General features: G+C 41.3%; 1 protein-coding gene across 6 annotated transcripts in view; it reads left to right on the plus strand.

Moving 5' to 3' along the window:
- Positions 1 to 22,590, plus strand: part of frmd4a (FERM domain containing 4A) — a 371,653-nt gene that overhangs the window by 208,338 nt on the left and 140,725 nt on the right. For all 6 annotated transcript variants that reach the window (XM_069907581.1, XM_069907580.1, XM_069907582.1 and 3 more), the window contains one exon: positions 2,305 to 2,399. In XM_069907581.1, coding sequence (XP_069763682.1) covers positions 2,305 to 2,399 — 95 coding nt within the window. The remainder of the gene's footprint in view (positions 1 to 2,304; positions 2,400 to 22,590) is intronic.

A 22,590-nucleotide genomic window follows, 5' to 3' on the forward strand; every position in this document is an offset into this window, starting at 1 on the left:
CACGGCAAGACGTCCCCAACTCGGCCACCAGCTCCAAGCAATGCCGCGGATTGAGGCCTTGTCCCCAAGGCAGAGGCTGGGTCCCCACAGCAGACGAGGCTGCGTAGCCTTGTAGCCCCTTCCCGAACGTTGGTTATTGCTTGACGATTTCCTTCATAACAATGTCTCACGATGCTCTAACGTCCATTTGTTCCAATTAAAAATTGTGCCTGGTGCCTGACCTAAGAAGTTACAGTAGCGTGGGGTCCAGAGAGGCCACTGCGGGCAGCTGTTGTGCCACCATCTTGGACCAGTAAACCCCCCCCCCCCATTGCTTTTAGGTTGAAGCCCTGTGCATAGGCTCCAACTAACTCCTTGTGACACTAATTAAAGCAACATCCACTTGAAATTAAAACCACTGTTCGAGATTTTAAGAGAGGCAGAACCTCACAAAAGCAGCCGCCATCATCAAGGACCCTCAACCACCCAGGCCAAGGCCTTTTCTCAAAGCAAAGAAATGCTGCAGAACTCAGCTGGTCTCGAAGCACCTCTAGCAGTAAAGGTACACTTCCGACGTTCTGGGCCTGAGGCCTCCCTTCTCCTATGGGCACTGTGAGACCTGCTGAGTTCTTCCAGCATTTCTGCGTTTTGACTACAATCACCGTGTCCACAGACTGCCATGTTTCACCCCGTGCTCTCTTCTCACTGCTACCATCAGGAAGGAGGTACAGGAGGCTGAAGACGCACACTCAGTGTTACAAACACAGCTTCTTCCCCTCCGCCATCAGATTTCAGAATGGACAATGATCCATGGACTCACTTTTTCTCTTTTTGCACTATTTTTTTTTGTTTTTTAAATCTTCTATTTATGGAACTGTAATTTATAGTAATGTTGCGCCTTGTGATGCAAAACAACACATTTCAAGACATGACAATACATCTGATTCTGACTTGTGGTTTAGTTTGTTGTCACGGGTCCTGAGATAATCTTAATTGTGCGTGCTATCCAGGTGGAATAAAAAAGACATCACTCTCTGCTGCCATTTTGGACGAAAGTTGCAGAAAGTCAAGTGGTAGAAAACAAAATGACAAGATTAATGAGAGGTTAAATTCCAGAGGAGATTTTTAAAGGTGAGTGAAGGACAGTTGAGGGGAGACGTCAGGGGTAAGTTTTTTTTACACAGAGAGGAGTGGGTGCCTGGAATGCATGGCTGGGGGTGGTGGTGGAGGCTGGTACAATAGGGGCATTTTAAAGACTTTTTGATAGGCACCTGGATGTAAGAAAAAATGGATGGTTATTGGTATGAGGTAAGGAAGGGTTTGATTGTTGATGAGTAGGTTTCTATGGCTCAGCACAACATTGGGGGCCAAAGGGCCTGTACTGTGCTGTAATGTTTCTGTTCAAATGGGGTTTTTTGCATTTTAACAGTCAACACATTGAACCTGTGTTTTTTATTGCAACAGAGATACTGTTCTGAAGATGAAGGGGTTAGCTGATAGGGAGACATGGCATGGAAACAGGCACTTTGGCCCATCGATTCTGCACTGACTGTCTGCCAACCATAGAGTCATAATGCTAGGAAGGCAGTCTAGGCTTTATAATAGTATTAAAAACACACAGAAATGCCAGAGGAACTCGCGTGGTCTCACAGCATCCATCGGAGGTAAAGTCATCTTACTGACATTTTGGGCCTGAGCCCTTCCTCAAGGTGAAAGCAAAAAGTAGGAGGGCATCTCCATAAAGACTGAGAGAGAAAGGGGGAAGAATGAGAGGTTGGGGGGGGGGGGGGGTCCAGACTAAATTGGATATGATAAGCGGAAAGGTGAGAATTGATTTTCTGTGTTTTTACTACAATCACAGCATCTACAGACTCCCCTGTTTCACTCCTTTACAAGGTGACCAAAAGTTTAGAAGCCAGCCTGGCCCTCTTGCACCTTCACCAATGAGTACTCACAAATGACCGCCTCACTAAACCAAACATGATGGTGTCCTAAAATGAGGAGACAATGTATAAAAGGTACACAAATAACCTTGAACAAATAAAGGGCAAATAAAGGAGAAATATCTTTGTCCCAAACATTATGGAGGGCCCTATAACTTGAATCATCCTACTAAATCTGGTCAGCAAAGTCTGAGGTGAAAGGATTCTGGCAAAGGGCCATTAAATTTGAAACGCCAACTTCATCCCCGCAGATCCTGCTCGTGCGGATAAGTACACACAGTAGTGTTTTGATTTGATTTCAGCTGTAGCATCTGCAGCATTTTGCTTCCCGTGTCTCTGGCTGACCGAGGCTCTGCTGATGCCTGTATGTTCTCTCTTCCAGCCTAAACTCTTGGCAAAGGAGCTGCTTGACTTGGTGGCATCGCACTTCAGCCTGAAGGAGAAGGAGTACTTTGGGATAGCATTTACAGATGAGACGTGAGTACTGGGATCTCATCAAAGGATCATTCACACCCCCTCCCCCCCCCACCACCAATGCCTTTGGTCAACAGTGAGCAGTATATAAAGTCGTTTTCAGGTTTTGGATGTTAGCGGTCAGCACAACTCCGTTACAGTGCCAGCAACCAGGACTTTGTACCATTCTCCCCATGTCTGCGTGGGTTTCCTCCGTGTCCTGTTTCCTCCCACCCTTCAAAATGTACAGGGGTTGAGGTTAATTGGGATATTTGGATGCGATGGGCTCGTGGGCCGAAAGGGCCTGTTACTGTGCTGTATGGCTAAATTTAAATTGAAGCCCAAACCTGTGTTGTAAAGTCTGTGCTTCTCTGATGTGACTGTCACCAATGTGCATTCGCTGAAGAAACGTTGATGTATCTTCTTTAACTTGCTACTTTTAAAGAGAACGATGTTGTCCCTTGAATGTCCGGATCTAGGAGTGCAGACTCCGAATATATTCCACTTGTTCCTTTGGCTGAAGCCTTGTAAAGTTCAGAACTTCAAGTTCAAGTTTATATATCCTCTGATTGCACAAGTACAGCCAAAAAATCAATGTTCTCTGAACCACGGTGCAAAACAGATATAACACACATACAAACAAGCAACGCACATGCAGGACAATTCTAAAAATAAACACCAGAATGCTTCAGGGCATGATTGATAGTTTGTGATGCCTGTTGACCTCTGAAGCAGTTCTTGTGTGGTCCAATTTTGGGAGTGTTAATCTTGTGCTGATGTCCCCCATATGAAGGCTGGGTTACATCCAGCAAGGTGCATGGGGCCCCAATCTGATGGTGAATGAAATTCCTCACACTTTGCTCTTCAATATTCAAAGAGAGTCAGACTCAAAGGCACACCCCATGATTGCAACAGAGGCTCTAGCCGTGATGAAGAAGATGGAGAGTACTCCCTGGTTCCCTGGGAGGGCCACAGAGGCTTTTCTCTGAGTGATAACCACAAGAAGGAAGGTGCTGTGTAAGAAGAGTCTCCTGTGTCTTCAGAGGTATACTGAGAGACTAAGGGCAAGGACGTGGCAGATGGAATAAATCAATGGCATATGTGAAGGCATAGAATAGATGAAAACTTTATACTAGAACTTCTTTATAAACGGAATACCAAATTATTAATCGGCTATAAGGACCCATCTGTACTGAAACATTTAATTGAATTATGGAACAAAATAGATTATGAGATAGGTGGGAAAGGTAAGATTTCATGTAAAACACCTTTATATCAAAATCAGTTTTTAAAGATATGGAATCAAATGGAGATTAAAACAATAGAAGACTGTTTTGAAGCTGGTTATTTTATTTCTTTTTGACGAATGAAAGAAGAACATAATGTTCCAAATAATACCTTTTTTGTTATTATCAGGTTAAAGCTTTTTTAATTGATAAATTAGGTCAAAATTTAAGATTACCTAGACAGTCTGAAGTAGAAATTTTACTTACGAAAGGAGGCATTAATAAATTTGTTTCAGAAATGTATAAATTTCTTCAAAGGAAAATTCCTAAAATAGATATTCATAAATCAAGATTAAAGTAGGAAAATGATTAAGGGAGAACGATAGATCAAGATGATTGGAGAATGTTATGTAAAGATAATATGTTCAAATTATTCATATAAGATCTAGATTAGTGCAATATGATTTTTTACATCAATTATATTTATCACCTCAAAAATTAAAAAAGATTTAATTTAATTTCTTCAGAATTATGTTTTAGAGGTCATAAAGAGATAGGTTCTTTTTTTTCCACTCGACTTGGCAGTTTATCAAAGGTTAAGTCATTTTGGATACAAATTAAAGCATTTTTGGACAAAGTGTTAAAGGTTAAACTTCCGTTGGATCCAATGTTATTTCTGTTGGGAAATATTAAAATGTTTAGTTTAAAATTAAGGTTAACCATGTATCTAATTGAATTTTTACAATTGGCTTTAGCTGTTTCAAGGAAATGTGTAGCTATTACATGGAAGTCTGATCTGGATTTGGGGATGCAGAGGTGGCGTACTGAGATGAGATCTTGTATTCCTCTTTAAAAAAAATAACATAAATTACGTGATAGATATCGTTTCTTTTTGAAAATACGGAGCCCATATTTTTCAAGTTGGTAAAGGACTCTTAATAATTTTTTGTTGCATAGTTTGTTTCCATTTCTTTGATTGTTTGCATGTGTACATTGCGTGCAGTTCTCTGCACCACTGATCAATGGGAATTTTGCCTGGCCTGCAGGAAAAATAATCTCAAGGTGGTATGCGATGTCATGCCTGTACCTCTGGCAATAAATAAATCTGACCTGATCTGATTTATTTTTGCACAAGAAATAGAAGAATATTTGTTAAATGGTGAGGTGTTGGAGTTCAGAGTTTAGATTACAAATTAATGCCCAAGTTCAGCCAGTAGAACACAACTGGCTTTGTTTGCAGAAGGATTTCATGCATATCTACCCACATTGAGCAGTACTGTGGTGAAATCACCACAGGAATATGGTGTACAGATCTAAGAATAGAGCCAGCATAGAGGGAGTGCTCCATTTGGTAGGTTTGTCCCGAGGAGAAGTGAAGCAAACTGAGATGGTACTCTTGTGTGTCTAGAATAGTGGTTCTCAACCTTTTTCTCCACTCGCATACCACCATACGTAATCCCTTACTAACCAGAGAGCACCTGTGTCAGAGCATAGGATGTCAGTGCTGCGTGTTTCCGTTTCTCGGCAATGGTCAAACAATCTGCTGGAGGAACTCAGCAGGTCAAGCAGCGTCCATGGGAGAAAAAGAGTGGTCCATGTTTCAGGCTGAAATCCTTCATCAGGATTGAGTCAGGGTTCTGGCCTGAAACGTCAACCAATCTTTCTCTGGAGATCCTCTAGCAGATTACTTGTTCTTCCAGATTTCGGTGTCTGCAGTCACCTGCGTGTGTCTTGGCAACTGTAGATTTTGACATTGCAAGGAGAATGTTTTTAATTAATTTTTGGTATGCGAACATTGCTGGCTTGGCCAACATTTATTCCCCATCCCTCTTGGCCCTTGAGAAGGTGAGGGAAATACTCCTTGAATCACTGCCGTCCTTCAAGTGAATGAGTTGTACAGCAATGGGAGAAGTTCCAGGATTTAGAGCTAGTGACACTGGATTAATGGTAGCTGATTTCCAGGTCAGGATAGTGAACTGAAGGTCATGTACATGGCAGGATGGTGAACTGAGGGTCATGTAGATGGCAGGATGGGGTAATGAGGGTTATGTACAGGTCAGAATGGTGTACTGAGGGTCATATATGGTAAAGATCAGGATGATGTACTGAGGGTCAGTTCGAAACAAGTTTATTATTATCCGATTGTACAAGTATAACCTGACAAAACAGTGTTCTCCGGTCCTTGGTGCAAAACACTGCAAATTCACAACCAGACAAATGATAAATACATACAAATACAAATATTTTTTAAAAATACATTGTAAAATGTATGAACAGTTCAGCTTCTCACTGCCCGTGTGAAGAAGCTGTTCCTCAGCCTGGTGGTGCTGGCTCTGATCCTCCTGGATCTCTTCCCCGACGGGAGCAGCTGAAAGAGGCTCTGTGCGGGGTGGAAGGGGTCCTCAATGATTTTGCAAACCCTCTAAACAATGATCGCATTGGATCATGTCAAAGGTGGAGTGGGGGGGGGGGGAAGGAGGGAGGCCCCAGTGATCCTTTCTGCCCTTCTTATGCTCCTGTGGATGATGTGCAAAACAGGTCAGGGTGGAGTTCTGAGGGTTGTAGTACAGTGCAGATCGAAACTGCTTGTTCAATGAACATTAGTTCAAATCAAAATGCAAATACGCCAGATGCTGAAATCTGAAATCACAACAGAAAACATTGGAAGCAGTGATAACCTTTCACGTTGAGGGCTCTTCTGACAAGGAATCTTTAACCTGAAGCATTAATTGTTTCTCTCTACAAAGAAGCTGCTGAGCTGTGATGAGTTTCAGTGCTATGTGCTTTTATTTCAGATTTAGATTTATCATCAGAAAACATACACGACATCCTGAGATTCTTTTTTCTGTGGGCACCGCAGAATTACCACGTATTGACAGTGCAAAACAAAATGAATGTAAACAAACTGACTGTGGAATATAGAGAGAATTTTAAAAAATCAATAAAGTGCACAAGTGCGAGTCCTTTAAATGAGTCCCTGATTGAGTTTGTTGTTGAGGAGTCGGATGCTGGAGGGGGAGTTTAACTTGACATAAAATAGGTGATAAATGTCAGCATCAATCTAAAATAAAATCAAGGACGAGCTGTGTGCAAAGAGCATCAAATTAACAGAATGAAACCAGATTCCTGAACCTGGTGGGGCGAGTCTTGTGGCGCCTGTACCTCTTTCCTGATGGCAGCAGCGAGAACAAGAGCGTGTGCCGGGTGGGGTGAATCCGTGATGATTGCTGCTGCTCTCTGTCAGCAGTGTTCCCTGTAGATGTTCTCGATGGTGGGGAGGGTTTTACCTGTGATGACCTGGGCTATGTCCACGACCTTTTGTAGGGTTTTATGTTCAGGGGTATTGGTGTTCCTATTCCAGATTGTGATGCAACTTCTCAACACACTTTCTACCACACATCTACAGAAATTTGCCAGGGTTACTGGTGTCATACCAAACCTCCACAAACTCCTGAGGATGTAGAGGCACTGACGTGCTTACTTCACGATACCATTGATGTATTGGGTCCAGGAAATATCCTCTGAGATAGTGACTCCCAATAACTTAAATTTTCTCACCCTCTCCACTTCTGATCCCTCCAATAATCATTGGATTGTACACCTCTGGTTTCCTTTCCTGAAGTCAACAATCAGCTCCCTTCAACGTCATGGAGCAAGGTGTGAAATGTGTTCTTTGTCGCATTAAAAATCTAGGACCATGGTAGCTGAAATTGATTCAGCTGAGCATTGGGACTGAATTTCACATTGGGTTTTGCAAAAACAATATTGTGGAATCAATAAGTTTCTGGCTTACAAAGTTTAATTTTGTTAATTGATGCTCTTTGCGTACTATATTGAAACTCTTATGTTTTAAACTCTTATGTGTGTTTGCACAGCTAGTTCTTGATTTTATTGCAGATTAATGCTGACATTTATCACTTGTTTTATGTCAATTCAAGTCAAGTCAACCCGAAGAAACAGCGTTCTCCAGTCCTCGGTAAAAACCATGCAGACACACAGCCAGACATAACACACATACAGACAAACAATACATATTCAGGACAAGTATTCATAGATACAGGTAAATATTGTCTTGTACATATGAGAGTCTCAGATGGTTAATGTGAGCAGTTCCTTTGGTCGTTCACCATTCTCACTGCTTATGGGAAGAAGCTGTTCCTCAGCCTATATCTCTTCACTGACGGGAACAGCTGAAAAATGCTGTGTGCAGGGTGGAAGGGGTACTCGATGATTTTGTGTGCTCTCTTCAGACAACGTGAGTCAAGAGAAACTGAATTTGAAGACTCTGTCTGATCAGACGTGGCCTTATTGAATGGAAAACCAGTCTCAAAGGGCTGATTAGCCTGCACCTTGACAATGGGGTGATGGGTGGGTGATTCCAGAAGAGGCAGGGTACCATGAAGGTCCCTGCAGTCTGAAGGACCCTGTAGGGTTAGGAGTGAAACCAATATTGTTTGAAAGAGCCAGTCCTGACTCAGTGAGCTGAAGCCTCATGTCTCTCAGCATTGTGCCTTGATTCTATTGGATCTCACAGTGAACAGGGTACAGTTCCTTGAGCCATGCCGCCTGGTGTCCTTGCTGCCGAGGAGATTTTATGCACAAGGTGTTTTGTGAGTATTCTCCACTCACTGAGGTTTGCTTCTACCAGAAGTTGGAGTCATTTCAATCATAATTTATGTTTCATCTCCACGTTTTTGTTCATGCAAGTTGAATTGATTAACTACGCAATGGACTACAATAAGACGGCCCATCCAACCCAAATTCCCTCCAGTGTGGTACTGTGGTCTTTCTTTACAGGGAGCCTGTGATATTTAATAAATAACAGTGCATTCCCTGCATCGGACACAGTAAACACTTTCATTGCTGCTACTCTGACATGCTGGACACAAAAATGAGCGTAAAGTCGTTGAAAATAAATGTTTGCATAAAATGCGTTTAAAGCACTTTTCCAAAACATTAATTGCTTCTGCCAAACTGCTCATCAAACAATATACTGTATAGTTTTTGTTGACATGCGGTACTTAACAAATTAAATAAATGTTTGCAAAGCTTAATTTCCATGTCACACAGTGGAGACTGTTATTTGAAATGGTGTGGATATGGTGGAAATTATACTATACGCGTTCCCAGTGGGAGTTGAAATAAAAAAGACATGATTTGCTTCATTGTCCTTAACACTTAAAGCCCGACAAAGGACAGCTGTTACCATTGTACATTGTGGGAAGTGGTACAAGGCTGGTACCAATGGAGTCACAACTCGTATATTAATGTCACACATAGATGTGAAATGCCCTGGCTTAAAGCGTTTCAATCCAAAGTTTTACTATGATCAGAAAGTAATTTCCTTTACACAGCACCTTTGATGTAACAGGAATGGGAAAGGTGTGTTGCAGGACAACTAAGCACTGAGTTGCATCAATCAAGATTAGACCAGGTGACCAAAAGCCTAGAACACGAGGGAGTTGTTAGGAAGCAGGTGGACAGGTTTAGAAAAGGAATTTTCGAGCTCAAGACCACAGCATCTGAAGGAATGCTCCCCCCAACCCCATCCCCTTCCAGCTGTGGACATCAATGACCATGGGGCACAAATATCTCAGAGTATAACCCAGGCCATGCCCTCTTCATTCTACTGCCATCGGGTAAAAGGTACAGGAGCCTGAAGACAAGCACCCAGCAGCACAAGGACGGCTTCTTCCCCTCCGCCATCAGATTCCTGAATGATCAATGAACCCCAGTCACGGCCTCAGTTTGACTTTTCGTGCACTATTTTGATTTAGTTTTGTAAGGTGGTTTATATGAATGTTCACACTGTGATGCTGTCACAAACAAACATATTTCATGACACATTCATAACAATAAATTCTGATTCTGTATTGTGGGGTGGGGGGGGGGGTCTGATCAGATTTGTGAGAGGAGGAAGGTATAAGGGAGTGCTTCAGAATTTTAAAATGCTGCCTTTTTTGTTTCCAGCGAGCAGCGGTGACATATGATTAAGTTTTGGCCTGAGATGGGTCTTTGAGTGAGTGAGAGCAAGCGGGTGGTCAGGTTTGTGTTGGAATTGTTGTGGCTGGAGACAGCACCAACCGTGGATGAGCTGGTGTGAGCCACATTACTGTGGTGGGTCTTCAGTTCGGTGCCGATATGGCAACAAGTAAGGATTTCCATTGATTGGGCGCACTTTAATTCAAAAGATCGCAGCCCATGCTGAGTGAGGAAGGAAGAGAATAGAATTCAGGGATATTTTCAAGGGTAGAGAGGGCATGACAGAGGATAGAAAGTTATGGTCAATGTTCCAAGTAGTCAGACAGAGTCTTGATAAAAGGGTCCCAAATCTAAATGTTGACTGACCATTTCTCCCCACTGATGCTGTCCGACCCACGAGGCTCCTCCATTGCTTGCTGAAGATTCTGGCATCTGCAGTGTTTCTGTTCCACTCCACTGCAAATACTCAAGGTTTCTATTGAATAACGAAAGGGCTGGATAGAGTAGACATGAAGAGGATGTTCCCTATAATGGGAGAGTCTGGGGGCAGAGGGCACAGCTTCAGAATGCAAAAATGTCCCTTTGGAACAGAGAGGAGGAGGAATTTCTTTGCCCAGAGGCTGGTGAATCTGTGGAATTTGTTGCCACTGTTGACTGTGGAGGTCAGAACATTGTCTAAAACAGAAGTGCAAACATTCTTGATGAGGAAAGGAATCAAGGGTTATGGGGAGAAGGCAGGGTTGAAAAGGATAGTAACTCAGGGAGGGGGAGTCGATGGGCTGAGTGCCCTAATTCCACTCCCGTGTCTTATGGAATGTTGCAAAGGAATGGGGATGAGCTTTTATTCTGAATAATTGCTTTTCAAATTCATGAGGCCAATTTTTATTCACCATACTACATCTTTAGCACAATGACCTGCCGTTACAAGGTTATGGAATATATCTGCGTGTAAATAACTTGAGCAGAGAAAGGCAAGTCTTTACCTGTCTTTAGATCAGCCATTCTCAACGAGGCCCATAGAACACCATCCCCTTCCCCCAACCCACCCCGAGGGCCTCGGCACATTTAAGGGGGCACCACTGACTGAAATCATAAAATATTCTTGATATTTCTTGTGTCATCGGTAGGAGAGAAGTATGGAAGAAACCAACTAAACTTGGCTAATTCACAGGGAAGGAGGCCCATAAACTTTGAGCAGAGTTACAAGAAGGTTGAAAATGGCTGCTTTCAATCATCGGGAAAGAGTATTTCAGTCTGGATTATTGAAAATGGTGCTAAAGGCTTGTTACGTCTGCTATTGTCACTGATGTGGGGGAAGTGAGGGCCGGAGGAACTGTACCATTGTGCAGTGTTCATTAGCCGGATAGCTTTTTTTAAAAAAAACTTTATTTATTCGTTCAAAATACAAATAGTAAATAACATATACAACAATTAACCCTAAACATGAACGTTATTTTTTATATATAGAGAAAAAAAAAGAAAGAACCCCCCCTTCAGCCAACTCTCCTAAGGAGAGCCATAAAGAAAGAGAAAAAGAAAAAATATTTAAAAAAAGTTAAGATCTAATCAATTTAAATTGAAATGTCAATACTCTGAATATAACAACCACTTTTTAATAAAGAAACTAAAATTATCGCGTGAAACATATGTAATTTTTCCATTATTAAACAATATTTCATCTCATTATGCCGTCTATTAATATCAATCATATTCGTATCTTTCCACGTACTAGCAATACATTTTTTCGCTACAGATAAAGCTAAATATACAAAAGCAAGTTGAAACTTATCTAATCCCAAACCTTTCAGAGGTTGCAAACTACCCAATAAAAATACTGTCGGATCTAAAGGTATTTTAATCTTATACAAGTATTCTAGAAACATCTTCCAAAAAGATTGTATATGTATACATGACCAGACAGCATGAAAAAAAAGTTCCAACTGTATCACCACATCTAAAACACAAATCTAATTCATGAAAACCATACTTTTTTAGTTTTTCAGGTGTTAAGTATAATTGATGTAGAAAATTATAGTTAATCATTGCATAACGTGCATTTATCAGTCCAATTACAGTATCATAACAGATATCTGACCAATCATCCTCGGAGAAAATAAAACCAGTATCCACTTCCCATTTACCTTTGGATTTATCCCAACCCTTTTTATCCATACCATCCTGTAATATTTGATACATAAATGAAATATACCCCTTCTCTGGTACCTTCAAAAGAAAAGTCTCAAATTTAATCATTTCAGGTAAAATCATATCTCTACCAAACACAAGTTTTACCAAAGATCGAATTTGATAATAAAGAAACAGAGTTCTTATCAATACCAAAACTGTCCCTCATCTGATTAAAAGATAAAAAATTACCTTCTTTATAACAATCTCCCAAGTTTTCCACACCTTTAAATCTCCAATGTAATAAAATTCGATTGTGTATCGAAAAAGAAATAAATTGATTCTTATACAACGGAGTCAAAGCCGATAATTCACCCCTAGAACCTATCATTTTCTTTTTCTTTATCCATATCTTCATTAAATGTTTTAATATAGGCACATTATGTTGCTGTAACAAATTTATATTCCATTGAAACAAAAATTGATGTATTTCAAATTCAGAAATATTTGCCATCTCAATTTTGGCCCAACTAGGAGGCCGTTCCAAATCCATCAAGGAACTAATAAATTGAAGTTGGGCTGCTTCATAATAATTTCAAAAATGTGGTAAACGTAATCCCCCTAACTCATATTTCCAAATTAATTCATTCAAAGCTACTCTTGAAAATTTACCTCTCCATAAAATCCCCCTAACCATTTTATTCAAATCTCGAAAAAAAAATTATCAAGTAAATACAGAAGATTGAAACAAACATTGCATACGCGGAAAAATATTCATCTTAATTGTATTTATCCTACCCAATAAATTAATAGGTAAATCTTTCCATTTAATCAAATCAGTTTTAATTTTTTTTATTAATGGAATATAATTTAATTTATATAAAGATTGATAATTAACATTCAAAATAATACCCTAATACTTAATTCGATCAGTCCATTTCAAATTAATAATATTCTTATGAACTGAATAATCTCCTTCACTTACCGGTAAGATTTCACTTTTTCCCAATTACCTTTATATCCAGAAAGACATCCATATTGTATCAGACACTCCTTCAAGTGCAAAAGTGATTGAGCTGGATTTGTTAAATACACCAATACATCATCGGCAAATAAATTAATTTTATACTCCTCATCTAAAACTTTCATACCTTGTATCTGTGTATTTTGTCTTATCAGCTGTGCTAAAGGTTCGATCACTAATGCAAACAAAGCTGGTGATAAACGACAACCTTGACGAGTTGATCGAGTCAATTTAAATGGTTCCGAAATCAAGCCATTCATCAATACTCTAGCTACCGGTTTACTATATAAAGCCTTAATCCAACCAATAAAGATAGGACCAAACTTAAATTTCTCCAGAACTTTAAACAAAAAATTCCACTCAACTCTATCAAATGCTTTTTCTGCATCTAAAGATATCACCGTCGGGTGATAGATTGTTAAAATCTATTAATCAAACTATTAATCACACGCAGGATATTATCTGAGGCATATCTATTCTTTATGAAACCTGTCTGATCCATATGAATCAACTTGGGTAAAAGTTTAGCCAATCTATTCGCTAAAATTTTAGCTATTATTTTATAATCTACATTTAACAACGAAATTGGTCTTTATGAAGATACTTTCAAAGGATCTCTATCTTTTTTTGGGATTACTGTAATTAAAGCACTAGAACAAGACTCAGGTAATTCATAGTGTTCTCCAACTTGACATAATACATCTCCAAACACTGTAGAAAAATCATCATAAAAAATTTTATAAAATTCAACCGAAAATCCATCATCACCAGGCGATTTACCGTTCGGCATTGCCATCATAACCATTTTAATCTCCGAATCAGTAAATGGTGCTTTCAACTCTGTATATCTGCATCCTCTAATGTCGGTAAATTCAACTGTGATAAAAAAAAGATCAATCGATCTATTTTCTTGTTTTCCTTCAGACGTATATAACTTTTTATAAAATGAACAAAATTCATCATTAATCTCACAAGGTTTATAAGTGATAAGCGAATTCCGTCTAACAGCATTAATAGTGGAAAAACAATGAGCTGTGGGGGGAGACCAGCGTTGACCCCCTGAGGAAGTCGGGGTGCCGCCGCTGGGAGTCCAGACCCGCAGTAAAACCTTTAAAATGCCTTTTGTTGAGTTGCAGCAGGAGCGCAGTTACCTGGTTCTGCCATTACGTCAGAGAAAGCAGGGCTGAGCTTTTCTGAGCTACAATGAGAGCAGTTAAATGCTGTCATCCAGCCTATAATGCATGAGTTGGCCCAAATGAATGTTAGTATAAGTTCAGAATTGAATACAGTTAAAGCACGTGCGGAAGCATCTTGTGAAGATTTTAAAAAATTTCAGTCTGCTTTTTTGGAATGTAAACAGCAAGTGGCTTCTAATACAGAAAAAGTGTTGAAGGTTGAAAAATCTAGAATTGTGAGAACGTGAGAAGAGGTTAGAGAGGAAAATAGACTATTTGGAGAATCAAAGTAGAAGGAATAATGTGAAAATTGTTGGTTTTCCAGAAGGTATAGAAGGACAAGATCCTCTTCGTTTTTTTAAAAACTGGATTCCACAAAGGGCAAGAATTTTTTTCTGGAGGCTTGGTACTGGAAAGAGCTCATAGAGCTTTAAGAAGAACACCTTTACCTGGTCAACCACCGAGACCTGTAATAATTCGATGTTTTAATTATTTGGACAGAGAAGCAATACTTCGACTAGCAGTGCAAAATGCGAGACAATGACAAACTCCGTTATTGATTCAGAATAGCAGAGTTTTTTTTATCCTGATTTGAGTCAAGAGGTCATTCGATGTCGATTTAATCCAGTTAAAGAAGTTTTGTGGCGTAAAGGTTATAAGTCTACTTTTCGCTATCCGGCAGTGTTGAAGGTGTTTTATGGAGACTATCAATCTCGGTTTTTTGAGAATGATCATGAAGCAATGATTTTTGCTGATTCATTGTCAGATATAAGAGGACAAAGACGTAGTCCACCATTATCTCCTAAAGAAAAATCTGGTTGTTCTGGAAATGGAAGAAATGGCAGAAATGGGAAAAACAGGAATGGAAAGAGTCTAACTTCTTTTGAAATGGGATCTCCGAGTTTGTAATCTCTTGGACGAATAGAACAATTTTCTTATTCTTATTTTACTTTTTATGTTATTATGATATTTTGATGTTATTCTTTGTTCGGCTGGGGAGGGAGAAATTTGCTCTAAGTTCTATTAGTCATCAGCCACTGGTGGGTGATCCATACCCAAATTTTGTTTAGGGATTACTACCTTTTGGTAGTTTTTTAAAAATTATTTTCTTATATTTTCATTTTATCTAGCTTTTAATTTGTAATTTTTTTCTCCTATTGGAGGGCCTATATACGTTGATTTGAGTTTTCATATAAAGATATTATTGGTCTTTAGTAATATTAGTAGATATGTCAAAGTTGAGGTTTGCTACTTTTAATGTTCGAGGTTTAAACAGTCCGATTAAGCGTAAGCGAATTTTGGCGTATATTAAGAAAATGAAAATTGATATCGCTTTTTTACAAGAAACACATTTGAATGTCAAAGAAAGTATGAAATTGAAGAGGGACTGGATAGGGCATGTATATTCTTCTTCATTTAATTCCAGGGCTAAAGGTGTAGCAATTTTGATACATAAGAATTTATCTTTTGAATTACAATCAATGGAGGAAAAGACAGGATGTATTCTTAAATTGAATTGTAAGATTTTCAGTGAATTTTGGACTTAATATTTATGTCCCAAATGCAGATGATGAAATATTTATTTCAGATGCATTTTTATATCTGGGTTAGGCTAATGATAATGTTTTAGTTGGTGGTGATTTTAATTGTGTTTTGGAACCTTTATTAGATAAATCTCCGAAGAAAGTTAAGAAATCTAAAATGGCAGTTCAGGTTCAAGCGTTGATGAAAGATCTAATTTAGTAGATATTTGGAGATGTCTTAATCCGACAGAGAAAGATTTCTCCTTTTATTCATCTAGACATGAATCATTTTCAAGGATTGAATTTTTTTTTAGTATCGGCACATTTACAAGGGAAAATACAACAAGCGAAATACAAAAGTAGGGTGATTTCAGATCATTCTTTGTTATACTTTACATATGCAACCTCTGAGAAAATTCAAGTGGCCTATTGTTGGAGGTTTAATACTATGTTGTTAAAAAATACGGAATTTATTGATTTTTTGAAAAAACAAATTAATTTTTTTTTAAAGAAAATTTTAATTCTGTTCAAAGTAAATTTGTAGTATGGGATGCTATGAAAGCTTATTTGAGAGGACAAATAATTAGTTATACTTCTAAAATAAAAAAAAGAATCGATTAAATCAGAGTCTTGAATTAGAGAAACAGATTGATGAGTTAGAAAAGGAATTTCAGAAAGATGCTACAGAAGATCAGAAAATAGAATTATCTAGGTTGAAACTGGAATATAATACTTTGCAATCTTATCAATTTTAATGTGTGATTAATAGGACTAAACAATGATATTATGAATGGGGAGAGAAAGCACATAAGGTATTGGCATGGCAATTAAAGAAAGAACAGATATCGAGGACTATTAATGCTGTTAGCCGGATAGCTCACTAACCAAACTTTCTCACTGTAACTTAGTCATGTGGAATGAGGGGAGAGTGGCTTACTCCTAATATACTCCAAGGCTGAGGAGAGATTCCCATTGGACCTCCCAGTGTTAATGAACAGGTAGTCACACTTTGTTAGGCCATACTGCTCTGGGTGGGAAAACGGTAATTCATTGAAAGATTCAAGATTCCTTGACTGTCATGGAATAAAACAGTGCAGTATTACACAGAATTTGCTGTCGTCTGCCATAAGGCAGACAGATTCGCAGCCAGCAGAAATTGCCTGAAGTGCCTCTTAATCAGAGAAAGAGAAGCAAAAGAGGGGTTCCCCCAGAGTTATCAAGTGTCCATGGATTCATCTCCAGCGCTGCCACAACCTCACACAGTCCAGTTCCAACCATCAACAGCCCGAGCTCCAGATCTGAACCTCCAACACAATCAGGAACCCTTTAGTGCCCTTTCTCATCTCCTTTCCAATACCTGCTACCCCTTCAGCCAGTCCTGAGCAGGTCTCCAGCAGCCTGAAGTTTGGTGTGAATCCCTCAACCACAGTCGGCAGCAGCCCACAGCCTGAGAGGTTTTCTCGCCTCGAATCGCCAACAGCCTGTTGCCTGTGTGTTCTTCAGCTGCAGAACCCCTCACTAGTCCACCACCATGGTCACCGTCCCATGGGTCAACTGCATCTCCTTCTCAAACAGGGGTATGGTCTCCTCATTTTCTGATGCCCTGCGTCCGTCTTCTGCTTTCCTAGAGTTGCAACCCCTCGTGGACGCTGCCGATCAGAGGTGGCACCATTTTGGGCTCAGACCCCGCGGTCATGGGATTTTTAAATAAAACCCATCATCAGCTCCATTTATTCGGCACTTCTAAGAAGTTAAAACTGTTGAACAGGGGAACTATGGGGCGGGGAGGGTGCGGAATTGCAAAGGGAACTGTACACATGGGAACGCCTTCATAATTGCCTCTCAACTTTTTATAGATGAAGATATCTCAGCTCAGGAGTGGTTCCTTTAATCAGGTACTTCTCATGGAAAACATTATCTGTTATTAATTTTACATCTGAAGAGAGTAATTCAAATCATGAGATAAAATGAGGAACAACTGGGACTTGCAATTACAGACTGACTTATCTCACATCTGCCAGAAGTATTCTGTCCAAAGAATTACTTCAAAATATAGTAACTTCAAACAGAGAGCTCTGTTCTGGTATTAAAGACCAGAAATCGCTCCATGTACAGTAAACCCCCCCCCGATATCCACCATCTACGGGGATTGCAGAAGCTGGATATGCAAAATTTCCACTTGCGTGAGACTCACACCTGCATTAACAATAAACTGTTTAAAAGACAAAATATGAAGTGATTTGGAAAAAAAATCAGTATTTATAGTCTTTAATTATGTAACGTTCACTTTAATCAGGTAATTCCTATAACTTACAAAATTTAAATTTAAATTCAAACCCCATTCACTGGTATAGCTGGCCTGTGTAGCTGCTGTCATAATGAACCCTGTCTCCCAAGTTTACAGATAAAGCCTTACTAATATATCTAATACTAATAAATAATTAAATTTGGCAGGGATAGGGAGACACTTTGGGGGAGTTGCCCCAACGGCATCAACCGGCTCTTCATCCTGGGTGCTGCCATCTTTAAATAGCTGCTGCGGGTGAGGAACGACTGGCGCACTCCACTGGCTGAACGTTTGCTCCTGTCTTCACCCAGGGATTGTGTGTTGCTCCAGAGAACAATTACAATTTAAAACTTTTATTTTATTTAAATTTTTATTTATTCCTTTTTACTTTAATTCTATTTATTTATTTTTTTTGCCAGTTGCTTTAATTCCGGATATCAAGGATTTTACTGTACAAACTGCCTCCTAAAATAAATCCGTGCTCAGCCAACATATTTAATCAGAGGTGATTAAAAGTTACCACCGAAAACTGCTCCTTTGGCCCAGAACAGTTGTCCCACTTTCTGCTGACCAGTGGTTCCATTTCCCAGGATTGTGGCCTCTCCTGGAGCAGAACTAACCTCCAAACCAGGCTCTGGGAGACAATTGTCCACCGTCTGGCACCTCAGAAAAGATTCCTTTAACAGAATAAAATGTTTTATTCTGACTTAATTAGCGTCAGGTTGCCTGCAGTGTTTCCATGGTGACTCTTGGAAGCCTGCTGCTGAGAATGAATGAATGAAGATTTCACACTGCTTGGATGCACCATGACATGAAGTTACCATAACCCATATTTCACAATCTAATGGAGAAATGGAGAAATTCTTACAATGCAGATATTGCTGTAATCAGGTTCACAAAAGTGCTGAAGGAACACAGCAGGCCACGCAGCATCCATGGAAAGTAAAAGGCGTTGTTTCGGGCCTGATCCCTTCTTCAGGAGTGTCGAAAATCAGGCAGGCATCTGAATAGTTGTGGGGGAGGGGAGAAGGGGCACGAATACAGGCGGGAGGGGTGAAGAGAGAGGCCAGAGGGCTAAAAAAGATCATTCTCTGATAGGAGAAAGGGGTAGGGAAATGGAGGAAGGGAGAGACAGGTGGGGAAAAGAGAGAGGTTGGGAGAGGAGGTTAATGGAAATTGGAGGTTAGTTTTTGATACCATCCGGTTGGAGAGGGCGAGACAGAATCCAGGGTCTTCCTCCAATTTGCAGGTGGCTGCACATGAGGCGATGGGGTGATGTCTGGGCGGCAGAGCGATGTCTGGGCGGCGGGGCGATGTCTGGGCGGCGGGGCGATGTCTGGGCGGCGGGGTGATGTCTGGGCGGCGGGGTGATGTCTGGGCGGCGGGGTGATGTCTGGGCGGCGGGGTGATGTCTGGGCGGCGGGGTGATGTCTGGGCGGCGGGGTGATGTCTGGGCGGCGGGGTGATGTCTGGGCGGCGGGGTGATGTCTGGGCGGTGGGGTGGTGACTGGGCGGTGGGGTGGTGACTGGGTGACAGGGGTGATGTCTGGGCGGCAGAGTGATATCTGGGTGACGGGGGTGATGACTGGGCGACGGGGGTGATGAGTAGTTGACGGGGGTGATGACTGGGCGGCGGGGGTGATATCTGGGTGACGGGGTGATATCTGGGTGACGGGGGTGATGACTGGGCAACGGGGGTGATGAGTAGGCGACGGGGTAATGACTGGGTGGCGGGGTGATGTCTGGGTGGTGGGGTGATGACTGGGCGGTGGGGTGATGACTGGGTGGCGGGGTGATGTCTGGGCGACGGGGTGATGACTGTGCGGTGGAGCGATGTCTGGGAGATGTCTGGGTGGTGGGGCAATGACTAGGCAATGGGGTGATGTCTGTACAGATGTCTGTCAGGAGTTTTGTGTTCAAAGTTTCAGAGCTCTTGACCTCAAGTGTCTTGGTCAACATTTAGCTCTCAATCAAAATTGGGATTATTATTATGTGGGAGTTTACTGTGTGTACTGGTGATCAATCACTAGAGAAGCTCATTTTTTAAATTTGAAGCAACATCCATTAAACATATGTAGTGAATTGAAATCATGGTTGACTTTGTGGGTTAATCTGCAATTTCTTGGTTTGAATCTTCCTGATAAATCTTTAGCAGAGGTCCAGCGAGGGGGTCCACGGATGAGGGACCCATACAGGCTGCGGGCAACACGGTCAAGGGACCTGCACGGGCTGCTGGAGACTTGGTATCAGACCCAGGTATCGGAACCGGGATTCGAGAGGGGGCTGAGGGCTCCAAAAAAACCCTTGGGTGCTGAAGGGCTTCTGATCACGTTGAGATTTGGAGCTCAGGTTGCTGATAGATCAAACAGGAATCTGCGCAGCTGCAGAGGCTATAAGATGAGGAAGCGTACAGGAAGGAGATAGGTCACAATAACAACCTTGCCCTCAACATTAGCAAAACCAGGGAGCTGAATGTGGATTTCAGGAGGAAATCAGGACAACACGAACCAGTCCTCATCGAGGGGTCAGCAGTGGAGAGAGTCCAGAACTTCAAATTCCTGGGTGTCAACTCTGAAGATCTGTCCTGAGCCTCCATGTCAATGCAATCACGAAAAAGACTCATTAGTGGCTATACTTTCTGAGAAGTTTGGTACATCACCAAAGACTCCTGCAAATTTCTACAGGTGTACTGTGGAGAGAATTCTGGCTGGTTGCATCACTGTCTGGGACAGAGGCGCCAATGCTCAGGGCAGGAAAAAACTCCAAGAGGGTTGTGAATTCAGCCAACGACATCACAGGCACCACCCCCCGAGGACATCTACGTGAAGCGGTGTCTTAAAAAAGGCAGCCTCTATCCTCAAGGACCTCCACCACCCTTTTCACCCTGCTACCATTGGGAGATAAAGGTCCAGAAGCCTGAAGACGAGCACCCAGCGGCATAAGGACAGATTCTTCCCCTCCGCCATCAGATTCCTGAATAATCAATGAACCAGAGACTACTGCCTGACTTTCTCCTTTATTGCACTATTTATTTATTTTGAAAGGTAATTTATAGCAATATTTGCACCAAACAATGAATTTCGTGACAAAAAATTCTAATTCTGAGCGCTGGAGGCGAATCCACGACTCTCAGTGACTCTGAAGGGACTGCTCTCTTTCTCCTATTGTTTGGGGCGCCGGGCTTATGGTGACTGTGCTTTACGGCAGGCAAAAGTTGACATATATGTTACATTTTTAATGTATTATTCCATGATAACGAAAGGAACCTTGAACGATGAGAGACCAGGTTAAGTCACCAGCCACATATGTGGCAAATAAGGTAGCGTAAAATAATGCAATTGGAACCAGGCACGGAGTAAAAAAACAACTTTAATCGAAGTACTGAATATTGCAATTACCGAGAAAATTTCAGGTCATTATTGCAAAGTACATACTTTTCATGCATCATTTGTTTTGTCTGTATCCTCATTCTGAACATTGTAAACCAATAAAATTAAAAATGATGAACGAGTGGAGCTCTAAAAGCGGCTTGGGTGGTTCAGCTGGTTGTCAGCCAATGGTGAAGGCCAGCTGTTTCCATTATGAACACTCAGCCCAACGTTTACAAAAGCAGTTTTAATGTTAAATGTTGACATAAAGTCTTGACTTTAGCAGGCAGGATGCACAAGGATTTTGTAAGGCGAGGGCTTTGGGGTTTCTCCATGTTAACCCATGCTTTCCCAGGGTCCTGTGAGAGCAGATGATCCCTCAGTCTCATCAGACTATCTATCATTTCTTCAGCTTGATTGATGAAGGGTTCCGATCTGACATGTTGACCATTCTTCTCCTATTGATGCTACTCGACCCGCTGAGCTCCTCCAGCGGATGCTGTTTCGGACAGTGGGTTGCTCAAACTATTTCTGGGTTGAGGGGATTGTCCTCTGACGGTGTCTGGGGCTCAGAGACATGACTATTGGTCTCGTGGAGAGAGTGCAGTGAGGCACAGGCTCGGGTTACAGGAGGAGGCTAAGGATTGTGAGAAATATTTTTTCATATTTAAATTTAGACACCCAACACAGGAACAGGTCTTCTGGCCCACGAGCCCATGCTGTTCAATTACACCCAATTAACCTACAAGCCCAAAATGTTTTTGGAGTGTTGGAGGAAACCGGAGCCCCCGGGGAAAACCCACACAGATACGGGAGAACTTACAAACCCCTTACAGACAGCGCCAGATTTGAACCCGAGTTGCTGTCATAGTGTTGCGCTCAATGTACCGCCCTGTATTGTCACACAGTTGCCAGTACAATTCCATAGATGATGTATAAAAATTCTGTACTTTGAAAGAATGACCACAATTAATTCAGTGTCTCTGGTAAAGATTTTTTACTTGCTGCCTGAGTTCAATTGGATAATTTAACCCAGATAAATGTAAGGGGTTGCGATTTACACGATGAATGAAGGAAACTGTTGGTGCACACTTTCACATGATGGGAGGAGGGAGACGAGAGTGTGTCCGGGCTGTGTTGGGGGTCCTTCAGGGCGTCGGCCACCTTTCCCAGGCAGTGGGACCCTCTGCAGCTTCATCTGATTTTGAGCAAAGCAGCTCCCGTCCCGCGCGGTGTGATGCATCCAGCAAGTCTGCTCTCGATGGTGCCCCCCTGGAAGTTGTTGAGTGACATGTCTTACAACTTCTACACTTGAGTATAGGATCAGATGTGGTCTTGCTGAATGGTGAAGTAGTCTTGAAGGGTTGAATTTAGCTCTAAATATTTGGATTCTGCTGCCAAGACGACATTTACCCTCATTTATAGAAAAATGCATAAATTAATGCAAGTGAAGTTTGGGGAAACACCTCAGCATAACTAAGGCAATGTTCTGATGAGCTGTCAGTC

Source organism: Narcine bancroftii, chromosome 13, assembly GCF_036971445.1.
Source record: "Narcine bancroftii isolate sNarBan1 chromosome 13, sNarBan1.hap1, whole genome shotgun sequence".
Lineage (NCBI taxonomy): Eukaryota > Metazoa > Chordata > Chondrichthyes > Torpediniformes > Narcinidae > Narcine > Narcine bancroftii.